Source organism: Protobothrops mucrosquamatus, unplaced genomic scaffold (assembly GCF_001527695.2).
Source record: "Protobothrops mucrosquamatus isolate PMUCROS unplaced genomic scaffold, P.Mucros_1.0 scaffold849, whole genome shotgun sequence".
NCBI classification, from domain to species: Eukaryota; Metazoa; Chordata; class Lepidosauria; order Squamata; family Viperidae; genus Protobothrops; species Protobothrops mucrosquamatus.
In genome coordinates this window covers 55,228-68,236 of record NW_015387104.1, presented here as the reverse complement: position 1 = coordinate 68,236, position 13,009 = coordinate 55,228, and the positions used below count along the sequence as shown (strand labels likewise).

Genomic DNA, 13,009 nt, shown 5'->3' with positions numbered 1-13,009 from the left:
AGAAAAGGTGGCGGAACTCAAACCTGGCCACGCCCTCATCAAACCCTAGGACCGCCCCTTTAGAGAACAGGAATGCAAGTAAAATTTGGGAGGGGCTATTTCCGGTGTGGGAGGGGCTATTTCCGGTGCGGCCGGCCCGGAAAAAGGTGCCGGAACGCGGTTCCGCCGCGTTCCGGCTGAAAAAAAGCCCTGGTGTTAATTATTTTTACCAAAGTAAAGGAGTTGCAGGAGCTGTATTTCCCAATACTCATTGATGATCTATTTTTTCCAGCCTGAAAAGCAAAGAGGACACTGAAAAAAGGAGTATGCTACCACCTTCCTGACAGGCTGGGTTGTAACTTTCATAATCTCCCATTTATACTTCTGTAAGTTCTAAGTTCTATAAAAATCTTCAGGACACAAGATCCTTGGTTCTATAAACTGAAGATTATGGAACTTCTAAAGGCTAATGAAAGTCTGTGGTAATGTTAGGAAAGAAAAAAACAATTATATTTGTAAGGACCCACCCCACTTTGCATCTTAAGAAGACAGAACTCTTGGAATATTTCTTCCAACAGGCATCTTTATTAAGAGAAAGCTGGTTGCAGGCATTCTAGACAGGACTTGGGGTCCAAGCTCTCCCATTCAAGGTTTTAAGGGATCCCCCAGTAGCCCCATTCCATCACCCCCTTCTTCCAGCGACAGTCCCAGGCATTACATTCCCACCCCCTTTTCCTCACTGCCGGGAGGAGAGACTTCAGAAAGGATTACATGAAAGGATAATGGCCCCATTGTTATTGTTAGTCCTTTTCGTGATATCCACATCCAGTCCCTTTGACGTATACTGAAGGAAGTGAGGGCCATAAAGCCCCTTTGTTCACCCCCTTCCCTTCATCGTATGACAGAATCCAGAGAAGGCAGAAATGGGGTTTTCCATAGTTGATAACTAGAGATGAAATATAATTGGATTCTGACATCATTATTGTTAGATCATTACTAGAATTTTGGAAACAAATTTGGTTCAGAAATTGTTCCCACACAAATACATTGGGTTCATGCATCCTGTTAAGCCATACTAAATGAGGACCATTTTGAATTGTAGTCCAAAATATATTTAGTTTGCTTTACAATGTTGTGTAATCCTAGCCATTCAGGTTTGCAATCAAAGTTTATCCCAAAGGTGCTTTTTCAAAAGGCAACTGGACTTTTTTCTGTTTTGCTTGAAGACGTTTTGCTTCTCATCCAAGAAGCTTCTTCAGTTTTGAACTGAAGAAGCTTCTTGGTTGAGAAGCACAATGTCTTCAAGCAAAACAAAGTCTAGTTGTTGTTTTTTAAAAAGCACCTTTGGGACAACCATGACCTGGATGACTGAGAATCTCCATAGACTATCAAAGTTTATGTTGTAAGCATTATATGTGACCTCTCCCTTGATGATATAGTCAATAAACCATGGTAAAATAAAATATAGTTTAGCATATTGTGGGAATCCAGCCACTATGTGGACAAAGTCCTGTTGACATAAATTCCTACAACACATTGCTTAAGCTATGAAAGCTTATTGCTGAGATGGAAGCTCTAGAACAGACATGTCAAACACAAGGCCCGGGGGCCGGATGCGGCCTGCGAAGTAGCCCGCGAAGCCATCCTGGAAACAGTGAGGGAACGGCCCCCACTGCCTTGGCCCTGGCCCAGGCCAGCCGGGAGGGAGCCAATGTACAATTTTGTGGTGGCCATCTATGATGAAACACATTCAGTCTTAGCTCCACAAAGCCATCTGGAAACAGCGAGGAACCAGCCCCTGCCACATCAGCCCTGCCCCCTGGGTGCATGCTGGGGAGGTGTCACCCTTTGTGAGGAATGAAGAAATGCACCATCGCTTAGAAGTGGCCAGCAAATGGCCCTCACCTACTTCACATATCCGGCTTGATGGGCTCCGGCGGAGGGGTTTCAGCAGGCAGTGAAGCTTCTCCAGTGGACCATGCCTTGGCACTTGCCTCGGTCCCACTCCTTCTGCCAGAGACCCTCAGATCTGTCCCGCTCCTGCCTAGGCCCCCACAGGTATCGAACGATGTAGAGCTGGCCATGCAAACCCAATAGGCCACACCCACTCCATCCACACCACCCAGTAGGCCACACCCACCCTGGCCACACCCACCCAGCCCCCCGAGGCCAACCGCAATGCTGATGCAGCCCTCAATGAAATTGAGTTTGACACCCCTGCTCTAGAACCAAATTCTTTTGGATGTGAGAAAAACTTCAATCATTCTTAGTTTATGTGTTGAGTCAGTAATCCTATATCTATTTACTTGGAAATAAGTTATCATGAACTTACTAGGGTGGCTTATACAGTTCACCAATCCAAAGACCAGAGTTACTGTATTCATTCTTAATTTCAAGTAAGTTTCAGCTTTGGTTATTTATTTTTTCCAAAAATAAAATGCATATTCACACAAACCTGGTAAATACAGGCAACAACAACAACAACAACAACAACAACAACAACAACAACAACAACAATAATAATAATAATAATAATAATAATAATAATAATAATAATAATAATAATAATAATAAAGTTGGAAGGGACCTTGGAGGTCATCGAGTCCAACCCCCTGCTCAGGCAGGAACCCTACACCATCTAAATGAACTACTCTTAAAATACTAGAAATTGTGTAGGCAAGCTATTTCAAAGATTTGCAAATGAAGTTCCTAATTACTGTATTGGGCCAATGTAAATAAGTATGAATTCTGTACTGAAAAAAACAAAAGAGGTATATAACTATCAATGGGGAACATCTGAGAAACCATTTCACTTATTGCCCAAGGTTGTAATTTGAACTAAGGAAAGCATATTATTTTAACAATTATTTTAAATCTCATTGCATAGACATTTTTGAATGCCAATGTGTAACACATCCTAAGGCACTGCACCCTCTCCGTGGGATTCTAAATGTGAGAATATGAGATAATAGCTTACAAATGATTCATTTTGACAAATCTCTTGATACAATCAGATTCAATGTTGAGTTCAAACCCTTGTTATGCTGAGTAATAAGAACTGGCAGGGAAAAGAAATCTGATAGAAGAGAATATTTGTAGCTCAGAATTGAACTGTGAAGTTCTTGGTGTTCTCTAAGCTTGGTTGCTTTCACTTGCAGACATTTTGTTACTCAACAAGGTAACATCATCATTGCAAGCGAGTGAGAGATGTTTTGTAGTCCTTTTTTTCCTTCCTCGGTTTATTATTGACTCTTTTGAATGGTGTGTAAATGTGGTTCACTTCGATGTGTCAACTGATAGCTGATTTGTCTGAATACTGACTTTCCAAGAATCTTCTAGCATTTTTGCATTTGGATTTAGATTTTGAAACCCCAAAATGTTAGAGAATTCCTGGAAAGCTGAAATTCATACACATGTATGAATCTGTGCCTAAGTGCAGTGTGCAAGCAAGCTGCATTCCCACAATGATTCATTAAAAAAATATGGTTTAACAATCCAACCACAAGGGCTGAATTCACCTAAGATGCAAATTGAACTTTGGCATAAGGACAGCCTCATTAGAATCCCTATCCTTTTAGTGTTATTAAATGTAAATGGGAATAGCATCCTTGTATAGTGGTGCATTATGTAGCAAAAGAGGGAATTTTGACAGGAGAAAATTTTTATCTGCTAAAATCCCACAATTAACTAGATTCCTAAATGACCCTGCTTTATTATATACTTAAGTGTCCTTCATTTTCTTTAGTCACTGTTAGCAGCAGATTATTCTGTGTCAAAATATGTAACAAGGATTTTTCACATGTGAAATTGGAAGACTTTCATGAGATGCTTTACAGATACATTAATATTGCATTAATAGGCAGTACTTGTGAATAGTTAAATGGAAGGAAAATATTTTGTTTCAGAAAAGGGATAGTAGTAAGTTAATATATCGAATTATCTGCAGCCATGCATCCCACTGCCTGAGCTGCACTCCAAGAAAATTATAACAAAAATCAAATAAATTCACCATGAAGAAAATACTGGCATTTCCTTCTTAGTCTGTTGTTTGTTTGATACTGAGTTGACGGTGATCTGTTTTGTCAAAAATACCGAGGAAGTTAATACATTTGTACTGACATTATTTTTCATCAGATGGCCAAAATATCAAGCTCTAAAAAATCAAACAAACAAACAAAGCTCCAAAATAATTGCCTTTTTTATTCTCCATAAAAGCGAGTCAGGCAACACTGAATACAAGCCATCAATATTTTAAAGCTGGCTGCATGGAGCTTTAAAGTCAATGAGACTAAAATCAACTCACATGGGGAGTCTTGTGCTAGAACATTGACTGAAAACAAAACAACAGCTATATAACTAGAAAGCTCCCCTAGCACAGATGTTTGTTTCTGACAGATGCAACAAGCCTTTAACCTTCATGCTGCAAACTTTGGGTTGGTTGAATAATGGAAAAATAACACCCTTCAATATACCGGTATTCTAAACCTGGCACCTTTCAGTTTTGGACTATAATCTTCAACTAATGCTGTCTATAGATAGGTTTCTCTAGTTAATAGGTGTTGTACTCCATTATCTCTGAAGGATATCAGTTAATGTAAACCAGAGTAATCTGTTCCAATTTGCAACTGATCCTAAAGTTCAGAAAGATCTCATTTACTTCCTGTTATAATTACATGGCAGAAGCTGAAAAGTGATTTTCTCCCATTGTCTGCCAATTCTTTCTTGATTTTTGGATATTTTTAGGAAACGATTAACACCAGCTTGGTTCTCCCATTATTGGTGAGTTTGCAGACTGCATTAGGCTACAAGCCCTAGTTTACCAGTCACAATGCTTGAGGTCACGAAATGCTAATCCAATACTAACAAAACACATTCAGACCCAATTTACTTCAATCATATGACACAGTGAACTCTAAACTTAACCCTACAATCCCAGCTAGCATGGCGTGCTAGGTTTAAATGTGGTTTAACTATATATGTTCAGTATTACAGAAACAGAGATTTAATACAATCTGTGCACTGAGTCAAACTTTCAGTGCTAAGCTCTGGTTTAGTGAACACTTATTCCACTTTTTCTTATAGATTTACCGTAGATGGGCTGAGAGAAGCAGGGGTCAGATTTCTGAAGAATTATACTTCTAGAGCTCTTTGAAAATGAAATAGGGAAGAACTGCCCGACTACCTGGTCCATCCCTGAAAAGACCAGAGGTCCCCAACCTTTTGAGCACCAGGGACCGGTTCCGTGGAGAGAGATTTTTCTGCGGACCAGAGGGGCCGTGGTTTTATATGCTGCTTGCATCCTGTGGATGGGGATTTGCTTGTTTGCGCGGACCGGTTTCTGGCATGCCGTGGCCCAGTGCCAGTCCATGAACCGGGGGTTGGGGACCCCTGATGTAGATTCTCTCTGGGTTGGCATCCCCTTGGGTGTAATGACTCTCACAAACCTCTCTGGGTAGATAAAGTCAATTTGAAAAAGGCAACCTTGGAGATATACAGATCCTGAGTTTTAAAGATGACAATCTGCCTAGAAGCTACAGGTAGTCCTTGACTTAAGACTGTAATTGAGCTTGGAATTATGGTCATCACTTGTACTGGTCATTAAGAGGGTCACCATGATTTTTTATGATCTTTTCTGTGGTATCCTTAAGCTATTCCATGATCTGCAATGGGTACTTTTTGTCAGAAACTGAAAATACAGGTAGTCCTCAACTTACAACCATTTGTTGAGTGACTGTTCAACATTACAGTGGCATTTTAAAAAGTGACTTTTGATCAATTTTCACACTGTTGCAGAATCCCCATGATCACATGATCAAAATTTGGGTGCTTGACAACTGGCATTTATTTATGACAGTTGCACTGTCCAGGGGTCATGTGATCATCGTTTGTAACTTTCCTAACCAGTTTTTGACAAGCCAAATCACTGGTGGAAGCCGTATTAATGACCTCATGATTCACTTAACAACTGCAGTAATTTGCTTAATAACTGTGGCAAAAAGGTCATAAAATGGGGCAAAAGTCACTTAACAACTACCTTTCTTAGCAATGGAAATTTTAAATACAGGCCATTTGCCACATGTCCAATGCAATCATGTGATCAAAGGGGGTTCTGGCCATCAGAACTGCAAATCCAGGTTGTAAGTAGCCCTGGGAAGGTCTATCGTAACTTCAAATGGTCGCTAAGAGGCTGGTTGTAAGTCAAGACATCTCCTTCAGTATGCAATAATTGTCCATAATTACTTGGGCAGGTGCATGCTGGACCAGCTAAAATTTGTTAAATGTGCAGGGACACTGGGACACCAGCCTGGCAAAGCTGATCCAAAGCACCATCTGTATTCTAATACCGAATATCTTTAATTCAATGGACTGCAAAAATTAGACAGGACAGTTACAATGAGAAATAACTTCTGGACAAAACCAAAGCTACTTAGATGGTCATAGTTAATAGTTTAAATATTAATACATATAAATGTTAGTCTAAGAGTATAGGCATGTGTGTGTGAACCTAGGAGCTCAAAGCTTGTTGCTTTTTGATATTCCTCTTTCTAGGCTGTTTCACCCTATGATAACTCAGGCTATTCCTTAGCCACAGATTAAATATGGCTTCTGAAAAAAATACAGTAGGCTAGTGACTCAGGGGAGAGAAGTGAGAGTCAGCAGGTAGTCATTTTGTTTTTGACTCTTTTTAGTACCATTCTTCAACTGTAACTAAAAATGCAGTTAAAAATTGACAAATCTGAGCTTTTAGAAGCACAGCGAAAGATTTGAATTTGCTTATTAGAATTGATTTATTTGCTTTTGTTTGCCATTTCAGAGGTCCTTCCTTGTCAGCAATGTTTTGTTTTTAATTTTTTTCAGATGTTTGGCAAAGATATTGAATAGCATTGGATCTATAATTGAAATCTATGCAATGCTTCTATTTAATAATAATTTTCCTATTAACAATTACTGTTCAGTGCATTTGATCTACATTCTTATTCATCTTTGTATAGTTCCAGGTTCCTCCCATCCACTGATAGACAAAAGTACAAAATCAAATACCTCACTGAAAACTTTCACTGTTCTTTTAAACAAACACAATAAAAAATAATATTATTCTGACTCTTAAAAATTAGATGTTTCCTGTTACCACCACATTCATCTCAAAACTGTGGCCAACTTCATGTCCTAAAGATGCTTTTTCAAAAGGCAGCTAGACTTTTCTTTGTCTTTGCTTGAAGACATTTTGCTTCTTATCCAAGAAGCTTTTTCAGTTCTGAAACTGAAGAACTGAAGAAGCTTCTTGGATGAGAAGCAAAATAACTTCAAGCAAAAACATCTTTGGGACAACCATGACTTGGATGACTGAGAATCTCCATAAACATCAACCATCTTCATTGTTATCTAACACTGCAGTAGATTCTGTCCTCTCAACCCAAGTTAGGTAAGCAGGCCAAAAGGAATCAAGTTGGATCAAGCCTTAAACAGTAATCAATGTAGTCAACATAGGGGAGATGGGTCAACATATGGTCAACATAGGGGAGATGGGTCAACATAGGGGAGATGGGACAATCTTCCCTATGTTTATAGCCCTACTGGCTATAAAAATCCCCTTCACTTAGCAATATTCTCATAACTAACACAATGGCAGAGAACTTAAGGCAGCTTCAGTGATGGACTCTATCAACAATAGTCAAATGGCAATGGAGAACATACATTTCTGAAACATGCTAAAGCATGCAACCTTAAGGAAATGTAATTATCTGGTTACACTGATTAAAGATGGGCAAGTATCATAAAAAGATTGATGTTATTCTTGGTTTTTGTCCTGAATATAAGATATGCTCTATGTAGAGCATGCAATGATATACGATGGCATAAGACACCTTTTCCAACATCAGAATGATAGGACTATGCTAGCATTGGTGCTAGTTCCTCATTAGTGGGAGTAATATTAGGGATTTCATGGTTTGGTTTTGGACTGGAGTCTACACAGATTCATAAGGTCAAACAGAGATATTTTGGAGCATACAGCTTTTGACTTATTAACAATAGGATATTATTAGAATGCTTATTGTATGTCCATGATTAATTGTATGTCCATGATTAATACTGGCAAAACAGTGAATGACAGTACATTATTTATGTTGAAGACATAATGAAGGCAAATATATATGTCCCAGGATAATGTTGCAGGATCCAATCTGGGTCGGTTCTGGACTAGCTAGAATTTGACTCCTTTTTTGTTGTTTTGTTTTAATTGACAACTGAGTCTAAATAAGTAAGCCATCATGATAAGGATAAGTCAGTAAGGAACACAATGATAAGAAATCACTCCTGGGCATCCTCTAGGAACAAACTAGCCCTTAACGATAGTCATTGTCTGTCTATGGATTGGTTGCAACATTTGACATTGGAAAGTCAAGTCACTGACCATATCAGCCCTAGAAGAACTTTAAGAGACCCAGCACCATCAACTGGGAATCTTTACAATTTGGGCAAACTTGACTTCCATGGAAAGAGGAAGAATATCCAAAGTGTCTGAAGAAAAGGTGGAACTGCAAAAACAATAGCAAGACACTGGGGATTTTCCTCATCCACTCAGAGATCTGGTATAAAAAGGAAGTTAGGGATTTGATTATCCAAACAGGCCAATTATTATCAGAAGATCTAAAGGAACGCTTATGGCTGGTTTAGCAGTGCATCACCCCAGAAAACAAACTAAACTGAGGCTGATCTACATGCTATGGTATAGTAGGGTAGGATGGAATAACAACCAGAGCATGGAATTTCCCCTATCCCCTGTGAGGCCTAGAGATAGGGGAACAAACTGAGATACCAATAATCAGGACAAAGGTAGAAGTTTGTAAAATAGATACATTTTTTATGAATTGGTAGAGCCAGTCTCAGACTCAGGTTGCAAGCTCAATTTCAGTGCTCTATAGGGATAAATTTAGTAAGTAAGTAAGTAAGTAAGTAAGTAAGTAAGTAAGTAAGTAAGTAAGTAAGTAAGTAAGTAAGTAAGTAAGTAACTAACTAACTAACTAACTAACTAACTAACTAACTAACTAACTAACTAACTAACTAACTAACAGCACCAGTAGGCAGCATTTCAAAAAGTGGGAAAATAAAATAAGCTTTAAAAAAGGAAGTTAAATTAAGCAGTATACAAGAAAATTGATACAAGTAGTACTCACTTAATGGCCAATTTGGGACCAGAAACTGTGTCACTAAGTGACATGATAATTAAACTGGACATCATGTGATCACAACAAATGTATAATCTCATTGCTGTTGCAATTGTTAAGCAAGTCAGCTACAGTCTTTAAGCCAAAGATTCCATGATCCCTTGTGATTTTACTGCTGGCTTCTCGGGTGACTTGTCAGAAGCTGGCTGTGAAGCACCCACAGAGCAATCACATAACTGCAGGATGCTGTGATGGTCATCAACACCAGATGGTCATCAATGCCAGCTGTTGTGAAGCACCTGAACCTTGAACATGTGACTGTGGGACACTGTGGTGGTCATAAGTGCAAGGACTCATTGTAAAGTTAGTTTTTGAACATCACCATGATTTCAAACAGTTGCTAAAACAGGCCAGTTGTTAAGTAAGGACTACCTATATCTAATTATAAAAACCAGTTGTTATAGAAAACTTTAAGCACATTGCTGTTGATTTCTATAATAACTGAATAGGGGATCGTTTTCTAGGACCTTGCAATTACATTTGATGCAGTTAAAGGGGGCATGTATTTTCAACTTGTTTTCTCCTTACCTCCCATGAGGAAGAGAAGTCCTGCCACATACTGCATAAGGCCTCGATCCCAGCAGCAGCCCAGCACCCCGATAATCCATCCAAATAGGATGATGGCCACTGCCATGCCCATAAAACCGGCTGTCATTCGGCGTAAATCTGCAATGGGAAATAAAGGTCCAGTTAATATTACTCATTGTTTGACTTGATGATTTAAAAGTCTAAGCCTTACACTGAACATTTGGTGACTTGCTAGAGTAGAATTCTTCTCATGAACATCATGTTAATGTTTGCAAAAAGATGTGTTGTTTCATTGATTTTAAAGAATAAGAAATACAAACTCATAACCCCAAGACCTGGACAGTAGGAGATATTTGGTTGTTGTTTCTGTTAACTTTGTTCTTCCACTTTCTGTGATCTTCTTTAAAATGCAAATCCCCTTTATCTTATGAAAGCTGAGAAACAGGCATGTTTTCAGAAAAGAAAAATGTGAACAAGACTTTGCTTCGAATAGACAGAATGTCTCCAGGCTCATGGGAATACTTGCCTGTCTCTCATATTTTAGTATATTCAATACTATGGATAGCAATGTAATTGAGACTGTATATTTTAAAACAGAGATTAGAGGAGCAGCGTAACACAGTGGCCCCCAACCTTTTAGGCACCAGGGACTGGGTCTGTGGAGGGAGGTTTTTCCGTGGGGGCATGGTTTTGCATGCTGCCTGCATCCCACGGATGGTGTTTCACTTGTTTGCATGGACTGGTTTCCGGCATATCCGGTTTTGGTCCAAGGACCGGGAGTTGGGGACCCCTAGCGTAACATAATGTATTGCAGTAGACAGTCTAATGTCTAGCTGATTATATTAGTACAACAAGATGAGACAATGTCTGCATTGCCATAATATGTTCAAGCATATTCAAACATGGCCACCATTTTGGCCAAGCTCATTAAGTTTCATTAATCAAGCCATACACTATAATAAACTATGAGTGCTTGTTACATAAGGTATAATTGGTTTGGGTAATATTTTCTGTTTACCCTGTAAAACTAAATCACAATGGTTCACACATGTTAAGCCAACTGAAATGTAAATTCAGACATACAGAGTTCCTCAATAGCATTCATAAGGTTTAGATTTTGTCCATGTAGGAATGTGAATTCACATGGGATTCAGTACAACAGATACGACCCCAACATTATTACCAGAAGACCATTCAAATAACTCTATTCCTTATAAAAGAACTGATGCTGACATATCTATCACCAGCATCAGCACACAATTAGTTTGTTTTCAGCTCACTAGTGGTTAAATATTTTGTAGATACACATTTTTGTATCTACACCAGGCTAGAAATTACATTCAGAAATAATCTGTCACATTAAATTGCACCTGTACAAGAATATTTGGATGATGTTAGTAGCAAGCAAATGTATTATGGTGCAAGAATAATATGCTGCCAAATCTATTTGCCAAAGTACCTCAGTTTGTCTTTAAGGTGATTTTGCTGCAAAAGACTACCATGTCTAATTCTATGGAAATTATTCCCATCTCAAATACTTTTTTTGCAAATATTTTTAATAGCAGTTATATCAGGAAGAATCGTATTTTTTTATTTTTAATCTTTATCTGCCTTGATACAACTGTTGCCAAGGATGCCACTCTCAGAAGGCAGTGCGGTGTGAAAGGAAAATAATAAAATGGTTATTGGAATTGCTCGGTGTTGTCCAAAGCTATCTGGTTGACATTCCTTCCCTGTCACAATGTGGTGTACAGAAATGTCAAGGCTGCAGACAAGTCTATTCAGAGTGATTCTTTCAGTGAGAAATGAACACATGGATGTGCTGAATCAACCACTACATCAATTTTAAAAGAAAGAGGTCAGAGAAGAGAGACATGTTTCAGCATGCACCATATCAGAATTTGAAGCAATTGAATAGGTCTAATATCAATAAAAACAAGGTGCTGTCCTGCAGAGATGCATAGCTCCAGAACTCTGCTAGTAATATCCTCCTGTTATCCAGGATGAGTTTCACATAAAATGAGTAGTATGTATTACTCCTGACTTCTGCAACAGGACATTCTACCACAGCGGTCCCCAACCTTTCCAGCTTGGTGGCCTGGCCCGGCATGGGAGTGGAGGGGGTGAGTGAGTGGTAGGCATGCACATGCACAACTCCATTTGTGCGAGCAGCACATGTGCGTTACCCTCCACTTGTGCGAATGGAGCTTTGCGTGCAAGCAGAAGGTGCTTGCATTCGAGCATAAAGCTCCACTAGCATGAATGGCAGCCACTTGCGCTCGCAGGCAAAGGTCCATTCATGCGAATGGTGCTTTGCACATGAGTGCAAGCACTCTCCATTTGTACAAGGGGAGCTTTGCGTGCATTTGCCCATTTCTCCTGTGGGCCAGTTTTGAACAGGCTGCGGCCTGGTAGTGGGCCACGACCTGGGGCTTGGGGACCCCTCCTCTTTCACACACTTTTATTTTTCTTTGGCTTCCCCCCCCTGTAAAAAGGATCTACTAATCACGCTACAATTAAGTAGTTTTCATGGTGTTCTTGGAATGCTTCTCACATGTCTTGCCATGGACCCCCATATGATAAATGGGGAGCATTCTGGAGCATGGTTTTGTCAGCATGCAAGGAGCAGTAATCAAGGTTATGGATTCTTTTTGTTGCTCTGTTATAGAAAATCATGGGCACAATCCCTTTTGTTGTTGCTTTTTATGGGAATGGAATAAAATGTGCAGTTAGTAATGTAAAGAAATTTTGGATGAGCTATTCTATTTATTCTTTGCTCCAGAATTAGACAAAGTATAGGCCAGTGGTGGTGAACCTATGGCACGAGTGCCAGAGACGGCACTTGGAGCTCTCTCTGTGGGCACGCACGCCGTCACCCCAGCCCCACCTCTCACCCCCAGGTGTGGCCCATGTGGAGCAGCGCAGCCAAGCACATGGCAGCTGGGCAGCAGATGATGCTGCGGGGCGCAGGCAGAGGGCGTGGCCACCATGGTGCTGCAGGGCCACCTGGGCGATATGCGGCAGGCCGTGGATGGCCCTGAGGATGGGTGGGGTGAGGACGGAGCAGGGTGAGGGCGGGTGGGGTGGGGTGGTTTTGGGACACTCGGTCTCTAAAAGGTTCACCATCACTGGTATAGGCCATTAGCTTTCTTCAGCTAAGTCCTAAATGTTTGTGGGACTGCAATTGCCATCATCCTCAGCCTTCACCTAGTCATATTTCCCTGGTCAAATGCATCTGATGCACATCAAGTCAGGAAAACTACTGCAGGAATGAT

At 40.0% G+C, this 13,009-nt stretch overlaps 1 protein-coding gene across 1 annotated transcript in view; it reads right to left on the bottom strand.

The window, feature by feature from the left end:
* LOC107290164 (transmembrane protein 178B-like) overlaps positions 1 to 11,844 on the bottom strand; it is a 33,947-nt gene extending 22,103 nt beyond the window's left edge. Inside the window, exons 1-2 of the mRNA XM_029284695.1 lie at positions 11,772 to 11,844; positions 9,735 to 9,905 (exon numbers count right to left, since the gene is read on the bottom strand). Coding sequence (XP_029140528.1) covers positions 9,735 to 9,905; positions 11,772 to 11,844 — 244 coding nt within the window. The remainder of the gene's footprint in view (positions 1 to 9,734; positions 9,906 to 11,771) is intronic.
* Positions 11,845 to 13,009: the final 1,165 nt, after the last annotated feature.